The following is a 23,422-nucleotide window of genomic DNA, read 5'->3' on the forward strand; positions in this document are numbered from 1 at the left end:
CCCCTGGGATTCAATAAAGATAACTTGATGATATCAGGGCCTGTCAACATCTAAACTGGCCTGGAGGGGCTGAGCAGCAGGTTGCTCCCGGCTGGTCTGTGCTAAGACAGCCCCACCCAGGGGCCACAACCCTCTCTCAGCCCGAGACCCTCACCCCTCCAGGGCGCTGCAGGCCAGAGAAGTGCACGTTGGGGACGAACAGCACTGGCGGGGTCTCCAGGTCGGCCTCAGGCCGCAGGTAGGTGGTCTCATTGCCCCGGAAGCCGGATAGCAGGGAGCCCTTGATGCCTGATGGAAAGAGGAAGGCGTTGTGCCTTGAGGTCCCTCCATTCGCGCCTGTGACCGCTGCCCTCTAGTCTCCTGTTCCCTTCGCCCCGACCCAGCCCCGCTGTGAGCCACCCGCACTGACCACTGTTGCTGGAGTCGGGGCACTTGGCCTTCCTCCGGAACTGCTTCCGCTCATCATCCCGCATCTTCCGTTCCGCCCCCTGTGGGGGATAAGGGAAAGGGGGTCATCGATGGTCTTGAGAGAGGCTGGCTGCTTTGCCTCTTAGATGTGGGCCAGCCCTCTGCTGTTGCTTTCTTCCCAGAGTGAGACCAGGAGATGGGAAGGTACCAGCACTCGGCCCAGCCCAGTGCAGCCCAGCCCTGAGGTCAGGTAGACCATGAGAGACAGAGAAATAGAAAGACGGAGAAAGAAGAAATTGAGAGAGACAGAGAGGTGTGGGGAGAGAGGAACAGAGAGAGAAACAGAAAAGAGAAAGGGACTCAGAGAGAGATAAGAAGAAAGAGAAATGTGAAAAAGACAGACAGACACAGAGAAAAAGAAACCTGGAGAACTATTTACAGAGATCTAGAAAGAGATCTTCAGAAAGAGGAAGGGATGAGAGACAGAAATGCAGAGAGCAGAGGAAAATATACATAGAGAAACCAAGACAGATAAATGACAAGCACACAGGGAGAGACATTCAGAGAGCAAGAAACAGAGACAGACACACCCAGAATGGCTGGGGAGGATGCACAGGTTGGGGCTGGCCCTTCTCCCTCCCAGGGCCCAGCAGAGGGTCCACCGCAGCCACCTTGTCACAAAAGATCTTGATCTGGCAGACAGCTCGGTGTACCAGGCGCTCAGTGCCTGAGCCACAGTCGTAGGTGTCGATCTGCAGGTTCAGGGGGACACCCTTCACCCCCTTCTGCGAGGAGAAGTCTGTACTGAGGCAGTTGATGCCGATAAACACCTGGGGACAGATGCAGGAGCTAGCTAAACAGCTGACCCAGGTCACCAGGCCTGCTGTTCCATAACCACCCTGTATAATTATGGAGCCTGCTGTGTCCCTGGTGGGTACCCTTAACTTCACAACGCCCCTGCAAGGCAAACATCACCACCTCTCTTTTACAGACGGGGAAACTGATGCTCAGAGAGGGGTGGCAGCTGTCCCAAGGCGACACAGGGAATGTATAAGGGAACCGGAGTTTGGGCTCAGGTCTTCATCAGTGGACAATGCAGCTTCCACTAGAGTGCCAAGGGCAGCCCAAAGGATCAAGGCCCTGGGAGGGAGACTAAGGGTCCTTTAGGAGCTTAAAATCCAGAGCCCATTTTATTGCAACTCAGAGCAAGGAGGTAGAGAAGGGCCAAATCCCCCTCCCTGCCAGCTCCAGAAGACCACTTTCCTACTGGCCCTGGGCCACAGAGAGTGAGACACTGCCCCTTTGCACGGCAACCACCAGCCCTAGCCATAGCTGAACCAGTCACCCGCACTGTACAGCTGAGGAAATGGAGGCTCTGAGCATGGATGTGACTTGTTAACGTTGCCACATGGTGGAATGAGCCTGGACATCGGGCCACTTAGACCTCTGCCACTCAAGCCATGTGGCTTTGGATAAGTCCTTTAATCTCACGGGCCACAGTTTCTTTATCTGCAAAAAATCTTAATCTGCAAAATTAAACCTACCTCTTGTGGCTGTGAGGCTGGTAGAACATCTAGGGGGCTTGGATATTTTGTAACTGTTGTTGTAACTGGGACAGTTGGAGTCTCAACCCGAAGCCTATGTACAGCTGATGGCAGCCTGGGGTCAGTCTTAGTTGGGCATCTTTTGGCAAGCTCACCTAGTGATTGCCTACTGCTGACTCCTCCGTGGGACCCTAGGCTAGACCCCACTCCAGGCTGGCCCCTGTTCCTTGGGGCATTTCCATTGGAAATGACCCTGACTTGCACAAGTGGGGGTGGGGTGTGGTACCTGAGCAGACCCCCTTCCTTCCCTGGCTGGGGGGGCCAAGCCCACAGGTGCATGCCAGACATACCTCCCCCTCAGCCAGCTCAGCCCTAATGCAGCCCCCACCCAGCTCACGCCTGAGAAAGACCCAAGCCTGGGGGCTTAAGAGGCTGTGAGAAAATCCCAACCGAAACCCACCTCTCCCTTCCCACGAAACTCATTCCCCCCCTCCCTGAACTGGAGGCCCCAGCTCCTCCCCCAGTCCCTGGTGTCTGTTTGAATAATAATAATCCCTCGCCTTTGTGCCTCCCTTTGTTGTTTTCAGAGTCTCTTCACCTCCATTTTCTCCAGGCAGCCTGGACCACCCCATGAGGCAAGCCAGGGAGACAGGGATTAGGTCCCCAGCTTTTCTAGGCCAGAAAGGCCCTTGCCAAGAGCCAGACCCAACCTTGGTCTGATGGGGTAAGTCTGGCCCAGGTAGGTGAAGGGACAGGCCCAGCGTTACCCAACTCGAGTCCCCAACTCGCAGACTAGTGCCCTTTCCATGATGCCACCTGTCCAAACAGAAAACCAAGACACAGAGGGACACTGAGCACAGGTGAGTTTAAGCCTGGTCTCAAGCACTAAATGGCTTAATCACTGGTGCGAAAAAAAATCACCAGAGGCTCCATTTCTCAGGCCTCTCCGAGGGACCTGGCATCGTGCCTGTCTCTTTGACATGCGCGATCTCATAGGATCTTCACCACAACTCTAGGAGGCAGGTTATTCTTCCCTTCCTATGTGCCCAAGAAGTGAGGTAATGGTCCTCGTCTACCAGACTCTGAAGCACTTCTGCAACACTCTGCACTAGCCCACAAGTCAGGAAACCTGGCGTCAGCAGCAGCTTGCTGTGTGGCCACGCGCAAGGCTTAGTTTTCCTATCTGGTAAATAGGTGGATTGGATTAATTAACAACAGCCACTGCTTATCTGCCAGGCTGTGCTCTACCTTTTCCTTGTCTCACCTGATCCTCACGCCAACCCATCAGTTGGTGCTATGGTTTCACCCCAATTTTCAGCTAAGGCATCTGTCCAAGGTCACAGAGCTGGGAAGTGGGCCCAGCGTTTCTGGCTTCTCCACCACTATGTATCCTGCCTCCTCCACTGGTGCCCTCATGGGAGCAGTTGCCACAATCCTAGGTACAGGCAAGCCCTTTTCCCAGGATGGGGACTTCCTGGCAGCCTAGCCCCATCCTGGCCATGCCCCCAGCACTGACCTTGGCCTCCTCGTTGACATTCCACACAAAGGACAGCGCATTATAGGCCACCTCCTCAATGTGCTGCACGGTGTTGAAGTTTTCTTTGCAGTCAGCTGAAACCACGGGAGACCAGAAGGAGAGTCAGAAGGGAAGGGATTTGGGGGCCCCATGGGGAGGGGTCATCTAGGGGGTGGGCCTTGTTCTTGGCAGGGACTTGTATCCTTACCCCCAAGGACCATGCTTCAATGCAGGGAGAAAATTAGTTACTGTGCCCTGGGCTACAGGTGGAAAAACTGAGGTCCAGCCTGAGAAGCAGATCTGTCCAAACTCCAGAAGGACTCCTTAACTTTGCCAACTAGGCCAGGGCCCTCATGATTTTGTGGTGGAGCTTATATTTTTCATGGGATTGTGATTTAGGACAGTAGTAGTAGTAGTAATAATAGCAGTAATAGTGGTAGTACTAGCCATAGTAAAAGTCGTAGTACCAGTACTACTAGTATTGAACTAGTCATATTAAATAAATGATAGTACTACTGTCATTTATTGAACACTTACAATATGGCAAGCCTTCAGTTAATCCTCACAACAATGCTATGAATATTCAGCTTACACATGAGGAAAATAAAGCTCAGATTAGTTTGGTCACTTGCCCAGGGTCACACAGCTAATAAAAGGTAGAGTAAGGACTGGAGTCCGGCTCTGTCTGCCTCCTGAACCCAGACTCCTAACCACTTTACTAACTGGCCTCTCAGATAAGTCACCGAATCATCCCTATTTGTATTATGTTCTCTAGTACACGTGGCTCCAAGGCAGAAACAGCACTGTAGGCAGGCAGGTCTGTTTTTCCAGTTGACAGCTGAAGAAACCAAGGCCCAGGAAGGGGAGGTAACACAGGTCACACAGCCAGGAAGACAGTGACAGAGCCAGAACCTGGAGATCTGAGGATGGACTGTGCCTCCCACTCGTCTCGGGGCCCGGGACAAGGTGGCACACACAGAAGGCCTTGCCCCTGTCCCCTTCCCTCTGACAAAGCCCAAAGGTTCCAGCTTCCAAGGCAGAACTGCGCTTGCACTGTGCTTCAAGCCTTCCAAATCACCCACTGCCTGCACTGTTATGAATTTGTGTCTCAGTTGGCCAAGCCCCCTGATGGGGACAAGCAGTTCAACATCCCAGGGGTGTATTTATCTGACACTACTAGGGTCCCCAGGGTCCTGTTTACCCCAAAGCAACACAGAAAAGAGGTCATTGCTTCCAGCCAACAGATGCAAATCCCTGCAAACCCCAACGGAGGGCTCGGGCGGGCTCTCACCCACGTCGATGACCCGCTGCTTGGCGGTGGGTTGCCGGGAATGCCAGTGCTTCCAGAAGCGCAGCTGCTCCACCGGGCCCTTCTCGTTGTCGAAGACCACCATCACCACACTCTGCAAGCACAGCAGTCACTGTGACCCCCAGCCTCAGAAGAGGCCCAGGCAGCCTCATCCATTGCCAGAGCCCGGGTCAAGTGGCCCAGCCCTTTGGCTTAGTTTCCCCCACTCCGTGGCAATGGGCAGTCACACAACAGCACCCTCTCCTTGGGGTCCCTAGCAGGCAGGGCTGACCCGACCCCGCACCTACTGCCCAAGTACCTTGACTTTGCTGGAGGACAAGGCAAGGCCTTTGCCGCCTGCTGGGGTCCGCAGGGTGACAGGGTAGAACTGGCCCTTGTTGAGGTAGGCCATGGGCGACTCACCCGATTTGATGTGGATGGCTTTAGGGGAGCCCAGGGTGTACTCAAAGTCACTGCGGGGAGGAGGGAGAGGAGAGTGAGGCTGGGCTCCCAGGCAGGAGTGTCCCAAAGGGCAGTAGGGCAGGAAGCCCGAGGCTCTGCTATGGCCTTACTATGTGACCTCAGTAAATCACTTTACTTCCTGGGGCCTCAGTTTCCTCTTTTTCAGAGTTTCTATTTAATGGCTTTGTTGAGCCACAATCCTCCTGAATAATGAATAATGGAAACCAGAGACCCTGAGGGGTGACAAAATTATAGGGAAGACTAGGACAACAGAACCTTGGTTTTCTAACAGGGTGCTGAGCTCTGAGGTCCTTGTCACAGCCCAGGAAAGGGGTATAGAAACAACTCTCTTCTTTTATGTGCCTTCACTCCCCTCTTTTCATTCACTGATGATGCCTGTTCTGGGAACAGTAGGGTCTTTCTGCAGCCCACTGCCCAGGTGGTCAAGGGGCCAGGGAGGCTGACTTACCTCTTGGGGCTGGGATAGTCCTCTGGACACGGGGGTTCCGGGGATGTTTTCAGGATATCTGGGAAGAGCAGCGACTGCAGAGAAACACAATCCAGGGAAAATAAATGACCACATTCAGTTCTGCTGGGACCTCAGCCCAGGGCCACTGCATACAACTGTGACGGTTGTATAGTGTACAACCTGGACAACAGTACATGGCAGCCCTGCCTCAGCTCAAGAACTCTTTCTCCCATGGATTCCAAAGCTCTGACTGCCTCACCGTCTCCTCTCCTTCCGTACACGTGTGACTAGACCCAGGGATGCTGTGAGGGATATGGGGGTGGGCCCTCACCTCCTGTGGGTCATCTTTGAAGGTGCTGTCAGGCTGCCAGCGCTGTGTGGGAGGCACCCCATGAATGCTCTCAAACAAGGAGCTGAGGGAGCCATTATCATACACATCATTGGTGGGCAGCAGGTAGCCATCCACAGAGCCAGCTTCCGGCTTGCTGGGGCCTGGGGTGAGGAGAGCTGCCTTGCCTGGCGTGGGTGCAGCCCCCTCCAAGCTCATTAGGTTATTCTTCTTGAGCACATCTGGGTACTCTGGGGCTCCAGACACATTCTCTGTCAGGAATTTCATGAGGTGCGTGGGGCTTTCAAGGGGGGTGAGGTCCATCTCGTATTCCATGCCATGGTAGTACCTGAGGAGAGACAGGAGGGATAGGTGGGTGCACCTCTTCTCTCTGAGGGGCGGGGGTTCCTTGGCTGGATTGAAGGGTGACCATCACACTGACATACTGACCTCTTTTAATCCATTGTAACGTTAGGTCTTACCAACATGTGTAAAACAAGATACTGCAGCAAGCCAGTGTGTCACAGGGAGAGTAGGGAGGAGGGTGTCAAGAATGGAACCAATTACAGGCTCAGAGTTCAGGGGGCAAATGTCTGCTTTATCCATTACAGTACTTGGTAATTTAAAAAACTGAAAGTTTAATTATTTATTTCTTATCCAGAGTCAAATGTCCCCACACTAAAAAAAAACCGTATTGAGTCATCCATGGTGTGGGCAAGAGTGGGTATTTGTGAGTACAGTTAATGTACATTGAGAAAAAGGTCTGAAAGGATATACCCCAAACTATTAAGGGGGGCAGGGAAGTAGGATTACAAGAAACTTACTTTTTTACTTTATTTTTTTAGCAAAAATAACAGTGTCTTTAATGCATTTAATTTTACAGAATCCAAAGAATTTTTACATATGGTCCTCACTTGGTTGTAAAAAGAGCCAGATAGCCTATCTTCATACATAAGGCCCAGAGAGTCACAGAATCAGAGACACTGAGTGAACACACAGACCTTATAATAAGATGATTCTATTATGAGTGGGTGCTCTCCTTTAATTATGCCAGTCTTCCATTCCCACCACCATACTTCTGTTTTTCAATGCCCAGCCCCAGTATGGATATTTATTTTGTTACTACACCAAATTTATTTTTAAAAAGTAAACTAAATTTTAAAATAGTTACAATAGATAATTTAATTATTATAATTATACAAATATTGTTTCCTGGCTGGCCAAATATTTTACTATAACTTTTCTTAGAACAACTTTTGTTGTTATTGGAATTATGATATTAACGAATTTTTTCATTTTATAATTTTCTACTTGTCTATTCATAATTTCCCTAAAACTGTCATACACCTATAAACAATTTTCTTCCTATGAACAAATATATTACGTAATCTACCAGTTCATTCCTCCCTCCTCCCCTTCCTTCCTTCCTTCTTTACTTTGTACATTTCTACAGAGTTTGAATATTTTATAACAAGTAGGTATTATTTTATAATCAGAAAAGCTAACAACATTTTAAAAAATTAGTTTTGAGAAAAGTCTCCTGCACCAAAGCCTACTGTTTCTAGCAGTGGAGGGACCCTGAGGTAGCTGCAAGAGTCGCAATGCCTGCCTTAGCAGTTTGGATGTTCTCGAAGGCAGAGAGGAGACTAGAAGGTTTCCCATCAGAAGCCCTGCCCAGTGGGGGGAAAGGAAAAGTGGAGAAAGGGGGGCGGGGTCCTTCCAGTGCCCATCTGGCCATGAGCATGGCCTGGGCTGCTTTCTACAAGAAAAGGAACATCAGTGCCCCGAGGCACTAATGCCAGGCAGAGGCCCAAGAGAGCCAAGGGAAAGAAATACGGGAACATAGGTGTCCCCTCCCCTTGAGGCTGCAGGGAGGGTTTTGGAGCTAGAACAGAAAAGCTTCCATCAGGGCTTTTCCACTACTATGGCTTTGAAGTTTGTTTTCAGTAAACTCCAGCCCACATGGCCTGCAGGCAGCTAGGATGTGTGTGTGTGTGTGTGTGTGTGTGTGTGTGTGTGTGTGTGTGTGTGTGTGTGTGTGTGCGTGTGCGCGCGCGCGTCTGTGTGTGTGTGTCTGTGTGTGTGTCTGTGTGTTCAAGCAAGGTCTCACTATGATTCTGTGGGCCCTACTCTCTTTTGCCTTCATAGATCCCTTCCTCCATAAAAATATTTTAAAAACCTTTTACAACTGCATTGGTATAAATACAAATATAACCCAGGTTGGATCATATTCATTGTTTTCTTCTGACTTTAAAATAGATTACAATGCCTTCGTGGGCCCCTAAGAGTACGGTGGGCCCTAGGGACTGTATCTCCTGTGCCCAGGGGATAAGGGGCCTAGAGGTGGGGGTGGGCAAAGGGACAGAGATGGTGGCGCCGGCGAGCCTCACCTCTTTCCTTGGTCGTTCCGGCCCCCAGTGCTGGAGGACAGTAGCCGCTTCTCCTTGGGGCCCTGAGAGGAGAGGAAGGAAGGATTTATGCATGGCTCTTGGGTAAGATCTGGCTGTTAGGAGCCTCAACCCCCTCTGGGGGAATTGGCCAGGCAGGGTAGCTACCTTGGTCACGGGGAGAAAACCCACCAGTCCTTCGAATTGTCAGGCCATCATTTAGTCTGAGCCCCAAGTTACAGAGTGGGGAGAAGTAGCCCAAGATTAGCAGTTAGGAATCATGGAATTTGGAGTCAAGCAGGCCTAGCTTAAGTTCCAGCTTTACCACTTCAAAGTGCTGTGTGACTCTGGATAAATGACTGTGCTTTTCTGAGATTCAGTTTCTTCATATGTCAAGTGGGGGATTATGAACTCTACTTCAAGGGGATTGTGAAGATTTATTAATAAAAATAATGTTCACTGTTTTTTAATGGAGTACTTCCTATGCACTGTACCCTGTGCTATGTGCCTTCTCTATGTCCTCTAATCTAATCCCTACAACAACTCTATGATGTCTACTAATGTTACCCCCATTATATGGATGAGGAAACTGAAGCCAAGAGAGGTTCCGTCATCTTCGTGATTAGGAGTGTGGACTTTTTGGGTTTAGTTCCTAGATCTGCCACATATTGGCTGTGTGATCTTGCACAAGTCCCTTAACCTTTCTGCACCTCATTGTCCTCGTCTGTGAAACAGGAATAATAATAGTAATACCACCCGCTGGGACTGTTGTGAGGGTTTAGACCAGCACCTGACACATGGAGAGGACTATGTAAATGTTACCTTTCATGATTATGATCATAATATTGTTGTATTTTAGAACATCCAGGTCATTTTTCCCTAAGGCTAATAAAGCCAGAACAAGGTCTCCAACCCAGCCTAGTGACTCCAACGCTTGGGTTCCTAGTCTCACCCCGTGGAAGAGCATGAGGAAAGGCACCTGGCACAGTAACCAGCATTCAGTAAGAAGTGGTAAGTGGTCCCCTTTAGGACGATATTGCCCAAAGCCACGTTGCCAGCTTGTGGTAGGAACAGGTCTCCAACTCCCCACTTGGTGCTCTTTCCACACCATGAGATCACGTCTTTACTATGCATAATGCTGCTCTGAATCTTACATGCTCTGGGATGGGAAGATGGGGGCAGGTGTATCTCACCGGAACACTATATCGCTATAAACACTGCAAGCGTCACCTTCAGAGCCTGTCCCCAGGGTATGAACGACAGTGAGACACTCAGGAGAGGGAGAAGTGATATGGCAGCATGGCTTCCAAGAGAAGGTTGGCCTTGGGAAGGGCCCTGAAAGAAGGGAATGGATTCAAGAGCAAAAGGCATGTTCTAGGTGGTGGGGTTAGAATAGGCAGGTGGGGATGACACAGGGCAACTGGGATGACCTAAGGTATAGGGGCAGAAAGAAGATGGTAGGTTGGGGGTGTGGCTGTGGTGTGTAAGGCCAAGGCATTGATCCATTCAATCAATATGTATTGAGCACTGTGTGGCAGGCAGTATGGGGTGCTAGGGGCTCAGTAACGATCATGACATGATTCTTGCCCTCCAGGAGCTCAGTGTCATGGGGGAGATGGAGGAATAAATGCACAAACAGCAAGTTTCTAAGGATAGCTTCAAGGAAAAGGATGGTGGTTGCTGAGGGTGCCCAAAGAAGGCACAGAATGGGAGACCCCAGAAAGCCTTCCTCACCTCCGGTGGAATGAGCTGACATTGAAGCTGAGGCCCAAAGCTGAGAGTACGGTTTAGCTAGGGGAAAGGGGAGGGTACCAGGCAGAGGGAACAGCATGTGCAAAGGCCCAGAGGTGTGAAAGAACATGGTGAGGGGTTAGGGGTGGTCATGGTGGGCTAGTGAGCCGTGAGGCCTGAAAGCGAAGACACACATTCAGTTAGAGGGGGGCATGCCCAGAGGTGGCAACGTACCATGTAGTAATCGTAGAGGAAGCTCAGGGCTGCAACGCTCTCATCGTCTCCATTGACTCTCATCATGGCCTTCGTGGCCGCCGTCAAGGGATTTTCAAGGTAGGTCTTCCAGGCCTCATCCTCGTTAGTGTAGGGGAATTTCTGGAAGTTAACTGGGTCGTTCTTTAGCAGCCGTACAGATCTAAAACTGAAAGGCAAGTAAGGAAGGTCAAATTTAGGCTGTCCCAGCAGAAGTTCTGTGAATGGTCAGCCTCAGAGCAACACCCAGGAATTCAGAGAGTTACCAGCCTTGAAAACTTGAAACTGCTTCTTCTGTCATCATTGGGCAGGTGGAGCAGTAGAATGTATCCAAACTCAGGAGCCAGACGCTTTGGGTCACCACCAAATGTTACCGTGTAGCAGCTGTAGACCTGGGGCCTCAGTTCCCTCATCTACAACATGAAGACTGTAATCCCAACCTCACAAGGCTTCAGAGAAGGTTCAGTAAAATGCTCCCATGGTAGATACTTATTCAAGGGGAATTAGTGTAACAAGGATGGGAAATAACAGTGACAAGCTGCAAAGAATAAAATTTCCAGGTAACTCAGCATGAGTTCTTCTGATGAAATTCTCCTCAAGACCGAGAAAGACACAGAAGGCTGGAGATCATTTCAACTTAGAGAGTGTGGTGAGGGACAGAAAGAGCCAGAGCAAGGAAGCCCATAGGCAGAACCTGCTCTTGGGAAATGGCATTTCAGACCAACATTTGTTGTCGAGTGCCCGAGCAGCTGCTCAGATGCCAGGAACTGGAGTGGAATGCGGCAGGGCACCCCCAGGCAGGCAGAACCTGGGCACTGCGCTGAGAATTTGGACAAATACAAGCCACATAGGCTCAAAGGCAAGAGATCAGGAAAGACTCTTTGGAGGAGGCAGACGTTTTAGTTGGGGACACTCAGCATGGGGGATTACATCACTCAGATATGTAGGGCAAGTGTCCCAGGAATAGGAACACAATACAGATTAATGATGATGATGATAAAAATAATGTCTAATCTTTATTGAACACTGACCATGTTTTAGGCACTGAGCTAAGCACTTTTCATGGAGTATCTCATTTAATTCTCACAACAACACTGTGAGGCATGTACTATTATTTTTCCTATTTTATACATGAGGAAACTGAAGCTCCAAGAAGTCAAGAGAGTTGCCCAAGGTCCCAGCTAGTGGGTTAGTGAGTGGCCCAGAGGGAATTCAAGCTTGAGCAGGATGATGCTGTAATATAGAATAGTGTTCTCAAACTTTCGCTGCATCAGAATGACATGGAAGGCTTGTTAAAACACAGATTTCCAGGCCCCACCCCTAAGTTCCCTGGTAATGCTGATGCCGGTAGTTTGGGGACCACACTTTGTGAATCACTGGTGTCGAACATGCTCTTAATCATGAGCAAGGGCATAGAGGTGGGAAAGTTCTGGTTATGTTCACTTTAGAGCAAAGAATGTGTGAAGGATAGTGGTAGGTGAGAAGCTGGGGACAGCCAGGCTGAGAAAAGAGAACTCCTGAGACTGGTGTCCTGGTGCCCAGGTGCCCCCCTTTCTAGGTGAGTCTCATAGATTCTCTAATGTTAGAGACATAGGAATAATGCCAGCTGCCATTTACTATACTATATATGAACACTTTCCACTCATCAGCTCTGCTCCTTACAAGAACTTTAGAGGTAAGGATCATTTGCTGCAGCTCACAGATGGAGAAACCCGAGACTTGGAGGAGATAAAAAAAAAAAAAAATGCCCCCAAATCACCCAACTAGTCCATAACACAACCAGGATTTAAACCCAGGCTTGTCTAGTACCAAAGCCACACATTTTCCACTAAGCCATACAGCTTTACCATAGTGCAAGAGGAATCCCTACCATAACAGAAAAATGCTCTAGTTGTGGAATTGCAGGCACTGTGGCAGACTGGTGGGTGAGCAAGGACCTTCACAAATCACACCACAGGAAGTGCCCTCCTGCTGCCCCGCGGCTCAAACCTACATTCTCAGACACAGAGTGGGAACTGCAGCCAGGCCACACCCAGACAGGCAGAGGGCGGCACTCTCCCAGGGGCTTCTTCCAGGGCAGTGTCTCCCATCTCACTGAGCCCCAGGGTGTGAGGTATTGGGTTCTGAAAGGGAGGGAGAGGGAGCTATCACACAGGAAAGAGAGATGACAGAAACCTTCCTGCTCCAGGGGCATGTAGAGGGAGGCACACCTCAAGTTTCTGCTTCTATAAATCAAGGGCCTTAAGATGGAGAGGCGAGAAAAGGCCCCTCCTAGCTGCCTCCTGGGCCTGGGGTTAGAGGAAGTTACAGAGCAAGCCCAGGTGGCTGCCCCCAACCCCTCCCAGTCCCAGTCTAAATGGAACTCCTAAACCAAGGGGGCATAGGAGAAACAGGGAAAGGCCTGGTGGACCACTCTCTGGGTCAACAAGGAATTCCAGTGCTTAGCACTGTTCCTTGTATATAAAATGTGTCTAATAAAAGCACCCACCATGTAGGATGATGAGGATTGAGTGCAACATCACAGGAAACATGCTTAAAACTGTCTCTGGCACATAACAAGTGCTTAATACAAAAAGAATGATGTTGCCATGCCACGAAAAGGATATACTTTACAGAACACTCTTTCCAGAATGTCAAAAATCTTGAGCCTATGGAATCTTATGCTGTAGTTTGGTCTTCAGGTGTTGAAATAATTCCTCATTTATAATTTCTAATAAAGGAGTAATATGCAAAAAAAAAAAAAAAATTGTGCTCTCGGCCCAGCTTGGAGCTAGACATCAAAGGCTTGCAACGTGGTACAAGACATGGTCACCGTGCAAGTCACTGGCAGAACTGGGCCTGGAGCCCCAATTTGCTGACTCTTGTGGAATGACCATTATTGGCTTTGATGAACTATCAGTTATCTTACCCTATTCAAAAGTTAATTTTTAGAAGACAATGATAAAGTCACATCAGAAACGAAAGGACAGGCAATGTTTGCTGTTCATTTGGGGGACTTTCTGGTCTACAGTGGTCTCCAATCCATCCTTTTGGGATCCCAAAGTCTGATTCCTTGATACACAGCAGCTACCACACCTCAAGAATTTACCATAGGTAGACACTGTTCCACCTATTATTCTGCATCATCTTATCTACTCTGCACAATAGGTTTAGGGGAAGGTGAGACTCAGGTGATATTACCTGCTCAAGGTCACTCAGCTAGTAAGTGGCAGAGACTCACCTTGAACCTGGACTTGTTGGACTCCAAGAGGCAGCTCTTAACCCCATGCTAGTCTCCTTTTAAATGCCTCTTTTATTCTGGCAATTCCCCTCCTGAACCAATCCTCCACTGCAAGACAGAAAGGGATTTCCCACGCACACAAATCAAGAGGGACTAAGTGAGGAAGCATGATGAGTGGGAGAGTTTCTGGCCAGGCGCTGGGAGCTCTGGAGTCCTGGTTCCCAACTATGCTACCAATCAGTGTCACGTTCCAAGACTAAGCATTTGGCTTCTAGAAAGTCTTGGCTATGGATAAGGTTAGTTAGCATTGACTCAGTGCCAAATACTGATCCCAAAACTTTTGGCTCCCTGTTTCTCTTAAAGATTAGAATTGAGAGTTGAGGGCCCAGCGGGTAAGGATGTGAAAAGGGTTCCAGGAAGGAGTGAGCCCTACTAATGGGAGACAGAGCCAGAACAAAGAGGGGAAACCAGCTGACTGGAACCTATGCGGTCACCTTCCCCGAGGGCCACCACAAACTCTCTGTTGGTGTCCCTGTCCAAGGCTAAACTCCTCAGCCATCAGAAGGTGAAAGGGGAACGGGGGAGGAGGGTATAGGGAGAGGAAGTGGCTCTGGGCAGCATTCTTGCCATCAGGTCTCCACCAGGCCGGAGCACAGAATAATCTGTAGCACCATGGGAGGAAGGAGCAACAAGGTCATAGCCTGACAGACCCGAGTAACTGTGTGTCCTTGGGTAAGGTACTTAGCCCCTCCAAGCCTATTTCCTCATCTGTTAAATGGGTCTATTGAGCGTCTTCTGTGTGCCAATCAGGGACTCTTCTAGGCACTGGGGAATCAGCCAAGAACAAGACAGATAAGGCTCTTCTCCCTTTGGAATTTGCAATCTAATTGGGGAAGACAGACGGTAAACAAGTAGATAAATGAGTTAATTTTAGTTAGTGGTAAGTGCTGCAAAGAAAATTAGAGTACAATCATGTGATGGAGTTAGCAGGGCTGGCTACTTTAGAGTGGGGATAATCTCATGGGTTGTTGGGAGAATTAAGTACATTAACATAAGAAATGTGTTTGGCCCAGAGCCTGCCAGAGAATCATCGCTTAGTAAATAATTGGCATTATCACCGTCATCATCATCATGATCCTCTTCTTAGAACCCCGAAATGAAAGTAAAGCGGAGACTCTGCCTGAGGTTCTTAAACTAACATCCTCTCCAAGCATCCTGTTTGTGAACCAGGTTCCACATCAAAAACAAAAGAGACAGTGTAATAACCCCTTGCCTTGACTTTCACATTCATTATCTCGTGGAGCCTCCCGACATACATGACGTGTTATTATCTCTACTTTACAGACCAGGAAATAGACAAAGGAAAGAGACGTTAGGTGACCTGTTCCAGGGGACTGGCTGAGTGAGTTACAAAGCCAGACTCCTGGAATCTAATTCCATGACGAGTCACTTTTCCACCAACCACTAGTTGCCAAGAAGGGATGCAGAAGAGAGGGGAAAAAACAATAAATCTGGGTGGCATCCATCCACCTAACCATCTGTGCTTCACTTTAATAAATATTTATCAATATTTATTACACTGTGTGCCAGGCTTTGTCCTCGGCGGGCAAGACAGCAAGATCCCTACTGTCATAGAGGCTGCATTTTAGTGGCAGGCAAGACAGACATGACCACAAAAACAAATGGACAGCTACTAGCAGGTGAAGAAAGCTATGAAGGAAAAGAAGCAGGAGGACTTCTGACCTGCCTAAACTTTGGGGAATGACTAGATGTCGGCTGAGAAGAGGGGTGAAGGGGGAGGGGGCGGGAAGGTGGGTGGGGAGGATCTTGGACTTTCCTGGTGAAAGGCAAGACAAAGGCATAAGCCTGGGACAGCTTCCAGAGCTTGTCTGCCTACTGTGTGACAGGTGTGAGCCAGGTTTTTTGCATATGTTGCCTTGTTTCAAGGAAGGCCAGCCCATTAAGAAGGAAACTCAAGTCTGAGATTTGATAATCCCTCACATTTGCATAGCGTGTTATATTTTTCAACATGCTTCTCATACATTTGTCATCACCTCTGATCCTGCAACGCCCCTGTAAGGTAGGGAGAGGAGGTATGACTATCCCCATTTGATAGAAGGATAAAATGAGCCACAGAGAAGGCCACTGGTTTGCCTAAGGCCACCCAGCTGGTATCTCATGGTGCCAGGCCTAGAACAGAGGTCTCTGTCTTCCATCACCAAGAACCTTCACAAGGCTGCCTCCTCAGAAGCCTGGAGTGGTGAAGTAGGGTTTCATCCCCAGTCTTTTCAGACTCTAATGCTCACTGCATTCTGGCTGAGCCACTTAAAACTCCCAGTGAGAGTAAGTAAATGTGTCTCAGCCATTAGTTGAGATTTTTTGGGTTCCAGTTAGGGTGCAAAGAGACTTTAGAAATCGTCTATCTCTCTCTCTCTTTTTTTTTTTAGTTTTGTTTGTTTTGGCTGTGTCACGCAGCTTGTGGGATCTTAGTTCCTCGACCAGGGATCGAGCACAGGCCCTCAGCAGTGAAAGAGTCCTAAACCACTGCACCGCCAGAGAATTCCCTAGAAATCTAGTCTCTGGGAACAGGTGTGACTTGCCTAAGGACACACAGCACAGAGCAGGATTGGGACTCAAGTCTCCTAGCTTCCTGTCCAGTACTCAGCTCAATCACTACCTTATCTCAAAGGCATTTCAATAATTCAGAGATGGGAAAGTAAGGCCTCTGACTCAATCTTACAGATGGGGGAAGAAAACTCACCACCAAGGGGGCAGCCTCAAATGCCACCAGAGGAGGTGCCTGACATGGGCCAGATCCAGTGATCTGGGCCCCACTTCCCTCCAGCCTGAGGAGGAAGAGTTCCAGGGGCTGCCTGAGCTGGGTGTTGACACCCAGATACACCCAATGACTTGTCAAACCCTGTTGTGAGCCACCCAGCCTCATCAGCAGTGATCAATCACATTCACTAATTACCCACAGGGAGGCCATGCCACAGCTGCTCAGGGAGGAATCATTTTTCAGTCATCCTCATGGAAGGTGTTCCCTGGGCATGACAGGAGCGCTCCAGGGTTGGTGTGCTTGACAGTGGCCCATCTGGTTTCTGGATGCACAGGTTGTGAAATGTGCCTTATCACATGCTGGGGCTCACTTGGGGGCCTCAATTGGGAAATGGCAGCGCCTAGGGCAATGACTCCAGTTTGAATGAGACAGTGTGAACTAATAGTTACAGGGTGGGCCCCAGAGCTATGCTGATCTGGGTTCCAGTTTCAGCTCTGCTATTACTAGCTGTGTGACTTTATGCAACTTGACCTCTCTGTGCCTCAACTTTCTTACCTATTAAGAAAATGGGGGAAGATGAGAACACTAACCTCACAGAGTTATTACGATAGCTATTGTTCACTGAGGGCTTACTAAGTGCCAGGTGCTGGCCCAACAGTTTCTAGTCATTGTTTTGTTTAATCTTTAGAACTTTGTGAAGTATTACTATTGGAAAATGCAATGGGATAATGGAGGCAAAGTGATCAGCACAATGCCAGCACATAATAACATCAACTATTACTACTAATACTCACTTTGTGGGGGTAGCCCCCAGAAAATTGCATGACAACTCACAACCTCACTTTCTCCTTCTACTAGCGGCAGAAGGAGACCTGATGCTTGGAGATTCCCAGATAAAGAGGGGCAAGCATTGCCAGCTTCATCATCTGGATCCAGGTGGGCAAGTTAACTGAGAGCCGTCAAGCTCCAGCCAGCACCTCTAGTTGCCATGTAAATTAATTATATGCCATTTTCTAATTATAACAGAAACTCACTTTCTCCCCTTTGAAAATCCCTTCCTCGATGGGAATTTATCTTTCATGCTATATTCTCCTCTTGGTTTCCTGTCCAATTTTCCTATTTTCTTCCTCTATTGTTCAATTGAGATGTGAAAGAAGTTGCAATCTACCTCTAGACCCAGGGCACCACATCCTTTCATTCATTCATTCACTCTGCTGAATAGGCCCTGTGCTGGATACTGGGACACAAAGGTAAATATCATGCTGTCCCCACCCTCAAAAGTTCCCAATTCTTGCTGACCTCCTAGGAAGGACCAGTGAAATAACATCAAATATTTGTGAGAGAATTTCCCTTCAAGACTTTCACTAGATCAGTTGCTCTGACCTTTTTAAGGAGGCAAAAGGAATAGAAGGAGGGGGCAGCCAGCCAGGATTATTTGCTCCATTTATAAATGGAAAAGCTGAGTTTCAGAAAGGGGAGGGAAGACAAGGGAAGGGAAGGAGCTAAGTTATTTTATGTGTCAGGCCTTGTGCCTTTTCATTCTCACACATGCCGTGAGGTGGGTGTTATCACCATTTTACATATGCAGAAACTGACACTTACAGAGGTTAAGAAGCTCATCCAAAAGTCACCCAGTCCGTACATGGCAGAGCTGGGCTCAAACACAGGTGTGACCCCATAGCAAAGCTCTCAGCCTGCTAACTCAGCTACTACACTGTAGGTCAACGGTAGATCTGGGAATCTCCTGCCTTCCAATCCTCTGCCAGGTCTTCTAGGCCAATGGTTCCTAAATTTGAACATGCATCAGAATCACCTGGAGGGCCTGTTAAAACACATATTGCTGAACCCCACCCCCAGAGTTTCTGATTCAGTAGGTCTAGGGTGGGACTGAGAATTTGCATTTCTAAGGAGTTCCCAGTGATGATGCTGGTCCAAGGGCCACACTTTGAGAACACTGTTTTTTCTTTAACTAGGTGAACCAATAATTCTCTCTTTTAAAAATAATGACTCTCTTTCCTTCCTTTCCTCATTTCAAAAGTAACACAGATTTGTAAAACACAGTATATAAAATATGGAACATATAGAAAAATTAGAAGCAGAGGCTAGAATTCACCTGCATTCCTCTGCTCAGAAATAAGCACTGGTAGCAGTCTGGCATATCTCTTAGTCTTTTTTCAACATCTGTGCTGGTAGGAAGCAGGGTAGCACATTGGTGTGGGCATCCTTTTGGCCCCTGGTAAAATCTCAGCTCTTCGGCGAGATGTTGGGAAGACATTGCCTGGGGCAAGCTGAAACCCCCTCATCCTTATATTTATACTTCCATCCTTCAGTGGATTGCTGGGAGGGTTACAGGAGATGACGTATTTATCAATTACCGGACACTGTGTCCGCTGTGGAGTCAGCGCTCAAGTAAAGGCTTGGCTGTTATTTTTGTTTTAACCGAAGGGCGCTTCGGGTATGCTATTTGTGTTTTCAGCCCTGCGGCCCTTCCTCCCCCACCTCCTCCTCTATGTGGACCCCTGAAGACCCTCTTGGCTCCAGGCACCGACCGGGCCTCCTAGGCGAGGGCAGCGAGCCGAGTGGCAGGGACCGCCGCCGTTTGTGTCGTCGAGGGGCCTCTCGGACTGGGGGCCCAGTCCGCCTGTTTTACAGCCTGGCCTTAACGAGGATTTTTAACTTTTCATTCACCAGCGGCGTAGCTGCGACTTTTAATAACACACCTCGTGCACGACAAAAATTTGCTCCTGGCAATCACGGTTTCGACCACAAAACCACAGCAGGAGGCGTTCCTAGTTAACTCTTTCAGCGCTGCAAGCAGTCTGGAGCTCAGCGCTCCCGGAGCTTCGGTGGAGCGGTGGATGGGTCGGGTCCCCCTCCCACCCTCCACTTCGGCTCTCCAAGATCTGGGGGAGGAAGATGATTCCAGACGGCGGCTGGGGGCGCAGACTGCGACCCGAGAGGGTCAGCAGAGGGGAATCCTGGCGCGCCTCGCTCACTTCCCTCTCTCTCGTCCATTCGATAGACCTACTGCGTGCTGATCACTTAATCTTAATCTCCTCATATCCTCGACGGGCTGGACGGGACAGCGCAGGCCGGGCCGGGCACCCAGTAGGCCCTCGCGCACTCTAAAGATGGGACTCCAAACATGGCGGCCAGCCTGGGGCCCGTCGCCCCCTCTGGGAGCTCTTTTCCCGCGAGAAGTGGGCGTCCGGCAGCGACTTCCTGCGCCCTCGCCGCCCCAGGATCCCTTGCGACCGGCTCTAGCCCCCGAGGCGCCCAGGAAAGCGGGATGGTGGCACCGGAGCTTTGCGGAGTCCTGGAGGCTGGCAGATGCTCCCGGCCTGACCACGTAAAAGTCCCGTGTGCTCCACCCGCCAGCTGCCTCGAGCTGGCTTTTAACTCCACCACCTTGGCCTCCATGCTCCTCAAGTGCCGGCCTTCGACGTGGCCTAGTAATAGGGCTCACGTTTATGGAGCTTCTCCGGGCCGGCTGGCCTACATACGGGAGCTCACTGTTTCCCTGACCAGGTGGGTGTTTATAGTCCTTATTGGAGAGAGGAGGAAACTGAGGGTCAGGGAGGAGAAGCAGATTCACCAGAACCCTGAAGTTGCTAAGTGGTAGAATTTAGAGTCATGTGCAAGTCCGGCTTTTCCTACTACACCAAGCCCCAGCAAGAGGTGGTGATTCTGTCGGGATCAGAATGGATGCTAGGACCATTCCTCTTAACTCTACACGTTTGGGGGGAATGCAGCAGCAGCAGGAGCTCAAAACTTGCAAGCCAAGCAGCGGATTCCGCCCCTCAACCCCCCTTATCAGTAAAGGCACTTGAGCCCCCAGGCACTGAGACGCTGTCATTGTAATCTTTAGTGGTGACTTCAGAGTCTGCCAGCAATTACACAGCAGGCACAGGTTCCCCTCACCCCACCCCAACCGGAGAAGCCTCTACTGTCAGGAATTCTGACTTCAAACTCAAATCATTAAGGAGGAGAAATGCAGGAAACCTTTTTGTTCAAGTAACCCAGCTTCAGGACATTTACCCCCTAAGTGGCACCAATGAATACATTTCTGTCCGCAGCCTCTGCTGTTGTAACCAACAGATCTGAGTGGTATGGAGACACATCAGAAGATGTTTTTTGTTTTCAAAGTATGTTAAAATAGAAAGCAAGAAGTTCAGAAATGCTCATTGATTGGTTATTTCTGTATGAAGTAACAAGCCTATTTTAGATTGCTCCTTACCAGCCTTTAAGTCAATTGCTTGTCTGAAGTTACTGGATACCCCAACAGCTCCATTAAGTGGGTCCCAATATGGCCACAATTTACAGATGAGGAAACTGACAGTCAGACAGGTGAAGTGACTTGGCCAAGGTCACACAGCTAGTTAGTGGCATCTGGAACTTGAACCCAGGTGTTGGCTCCACTGCCCCTGTTCTTATCCTAGTTGTTAACATGTTATCAGCCCCAGGGAGCCCATTCAAGAGAAATCCGATGCCCAGTGATTGTACCATGAACATAGTTAGCTAACCCCAGAGAATCCAAGAGCTGACTGGTATCGTGGAAACTTGTCTGCGGTCAGGACCCACACCAACTGCTCTGCTCTCAGGTCTTCAAGTTCTTAAAACAGTCTATTAAGGAGTAGCTAGAAAAAAAGATTGTTCAATCCCTGACTCTGCCTACTCACCTCTGAAGGTGGCAGGAAGAGGACAGTCTGTATTTTAGAAGCCTGGCTTCTGCCAGCTTCCCAAACCCGGGCTACAGCAGCCCAGAATCCCAGCCTCATCCCACCTTCTTTGAGGTCTGGACCCCAACCCAGGGGTCCATGGTGAAAGTCATCATCAGCCAGCAGGGATTCTAAATCCCAGATATGGGCAGGAAGGCACCTGTATCCTGTCACGCAATAGAGATGACCTCACTGAAAACCACATCTCAGCCTCCTCAGCCTTAGAACCGCCTCTGAATGAAATCAACCACATTTTATTGAATGCATCTTCAGACTTTGGCTCTGTGCTAAGCATTTTACAGCCTTTATCACACAACTCTCTCAAGAATCCTACAAAACATTCTTGTACCCATTTTCTAGATGAGGAAAATGAAGCGCAGGTCAGTTGAATGACTTGCCCAAATCAAGATCTCAGCCCATGAGGAATGGATCCTGGATTTGAACCTAGGTCAAGCTGACTAAAGAGTGCATATGTTTAACCAGCACACTTCACCTTCCCACTTGGGACTGTTCCAACCCAACAAACAAGTCCCTTTAGAGAAACCCAACTCTCTGCCTAAGACAGTTCTTAGAACCACCTCAAAGAAGTTCCTTTTGGCAAGAAGATAGAAAGCCTAGATGGGATTGGAGCTGTCTCTGATTTCCAAGGCCCCCTTCACAGTATCAGAAAGTGGTGCTGAAAGCCTTCACAGTTTCAGTCCTGTGTTTCCCTACCTGGCTCGAAACTGCTCAACAGAGAGAGAAAGGAAAAAAAAAAATTTTTTTCCCAGGGAAACACTCAGCTCTGGCTTGAGACGGGGCTTGCCTCAGCACGCCAAAATGAGATCGTCAGCCCATTCATTTACCCTTACAAATTGCTCTGTGAATCTTGGCGCCAGCCTCCCTCCTCTTTCCCCTTCTAGAAACCCCATCCAGCCTCCATGCTCACAGCTCGCCAGGCATCCACCGGTGTTTACTCACTCAAGTTCATTCGACATCTTCCTGCTCCCAGGCTCCCAGCTTGACGGATGGATCGGCACCGGGCACCAAGTCTCTGCTGACCGCTCGTCTCTAATTCTTGCCTGACACAGACATTCCCTGCCCAGGGAAGTGTTTGATTTATGTTGAGGTTTCAGTGACGGGATTCTGCTGACAGGTAGGTTCCCGGCAGCTCTGGCGCTGATTGGCTACAGGTACAGGTGCCGGCGACAGCAGGTATACCTCAACAGGTGCAGCTGTTAACTCTTGGCCTGCCGAGCTGGGGGCGGAGCCATGGGTGGAGCTGGCCAGTTCCTGCCTTGGTGAGGGGGTGGGGGGTGGAGATTAAGGAGGAGGGAGGAGAAAAACATGTTGGAGAGAAGATGGCCAGAGGAAAAGTACAGGGACAAACAGATACTTGGCTGCAGGAAATCTCGATTCCTGTTTCTAGTTAGTATCCTGGACACCCCGGAACATCCCCCCACCCCCGCAAATTCCTTGGGCCCCTCCTCTACCCAGCATCAACTACTTCACAGCCACCAGGGAATTCTCAAAGGAGAGAGCAGATCTTCCCCTGTGGGTCTCTGTAAAATTCCCTCTTTTTCCTAGAGCTTCCCTTTAAGATAACGACATCTTATTTCTGAATAGTCTTCTACAGTTATTCAGGTGATTTCTTTTGACTTTCACAGTGACCCACTGTGGTAGCTACTATTATCACGCTCTCTTCCTCCCCAATACACACACTTCACAGGTGAGGAAATGGAAGCCACAGAGGTAACGTGACTTGCCCAAGGGCATGAGCTAGTGAGTGTCAGAGCCCGGATCTGAATCTTCAGTCATCTCCCTGCAAATTTGGCTTTTCCCTTTGAGCTGAAGTCAGTGACCACAATTCAGCAGACGTTTATTGAGCACGTGTGGTGTGCCAGGCCCTACTCTGGGTTCTGAGGTGACAGAGGCCAAAAAGACAGGGTCACTGCTCTTAGAGGAGTTTATAGTCTGTGGGGGGGGGGGTGTTGGTGGGGGTGGGGGTGGGGCAGTAGGATGGGAGGCAGCCTGTTATTTGGTGTGATACAGATCTGAATGAGGGGTGAGCAAACCACATACCTCCGGCCAGCACAGAAGGGATGGAAAAGTCGAAGTCAGTCACCTCCAAAGCCTTAGCTCACCAGTCGTTTCACAAACTCTAATTTAGAGTGCTTCATTCTGTGTTGGAGACGCAGGAGAAATCAGATGCCCGTTAGACTAAGTAATTGTGGAATAATTGCCATGAGCTCTCTCCTGTAAAAAAAAACAAGGTTGGTAAACCCAGAAGGTCCACAAACACAAACAGGAGAATGCTAGAGCTCTTCTTTAGAGCTTCCAC

The 23,422-nt window shown here is 49.3% G+C and overlaps 1 protein-coding gene across 1 annotated transcript in view; it reads right to left on the reverse strand.

Annotated features, from left to right (window-relative positions):
- The window catches only part of GRHL3 (grainyhead like transcription factor 3), a 34,056-nt gene extending 11,711 nt beyond the window's left edge, over positions 1–22,345 (reverse strand). The window contains exons 1-11 of the mRNA XM_059065596.2: positions 22,063–22,345; positions 10,368–10,554; positions 8,406–8,467; positions 6,019–6,364; positions 5,688–5,761; positions 5,076–5,229; positions 4,760–4,871; positions 3,469–3,563; positions 1,080–1,238; positions 410–488; positions 155–288 (exon numbers count right to left, since the gene is read on the reverse strand). Coding sequence (XP_058921579.1) covers positions 155–288; positions 410–488; positions 1,080–1,238; positions 3,469–3,563; positions 4,760–4,871; positions 5,076–5,229; positions 5,688–5,761; positions 6,019–6,364; positions 8,406–8,467; positions 10,368–10,554; positions 22,063–22,079 — 1,419 coding nt within the window. The 5' untranslated portion in view covers positions 22,080–22,345. The remainder of the gene's footprint in view (positions 1–154; positions 289–409; positions 489–1,079; positions 1,239–3,468; positions 3,564–4,759; positions 4,872–5,075; positions 5,230–5,687; positions 5,762–6,018; positions 6,365–8,405; positions 8,468–10,367; positions 10,555–22,062) is intronic.
- Between the last annotated feature and the right edge of the window lie 1,077 nt (positions 22,346–23,422).

Source organism: Kogia breviceps, chromosome 1, assembly GCF_026419965.1.
Source record: "Kogia breviceps isolate mKogBre1 chromosome 1, mKogBre1 haplotype 1, whole genome shotgun sequence".
In the NCBI taxonomy this organism is placed as follows: domain Eukaryota; kingdom Metazoa; phylum Chordata; class Mammalia; order Artiodactyla; family Physeteridae; genus Kogia; species Kogia breviceps.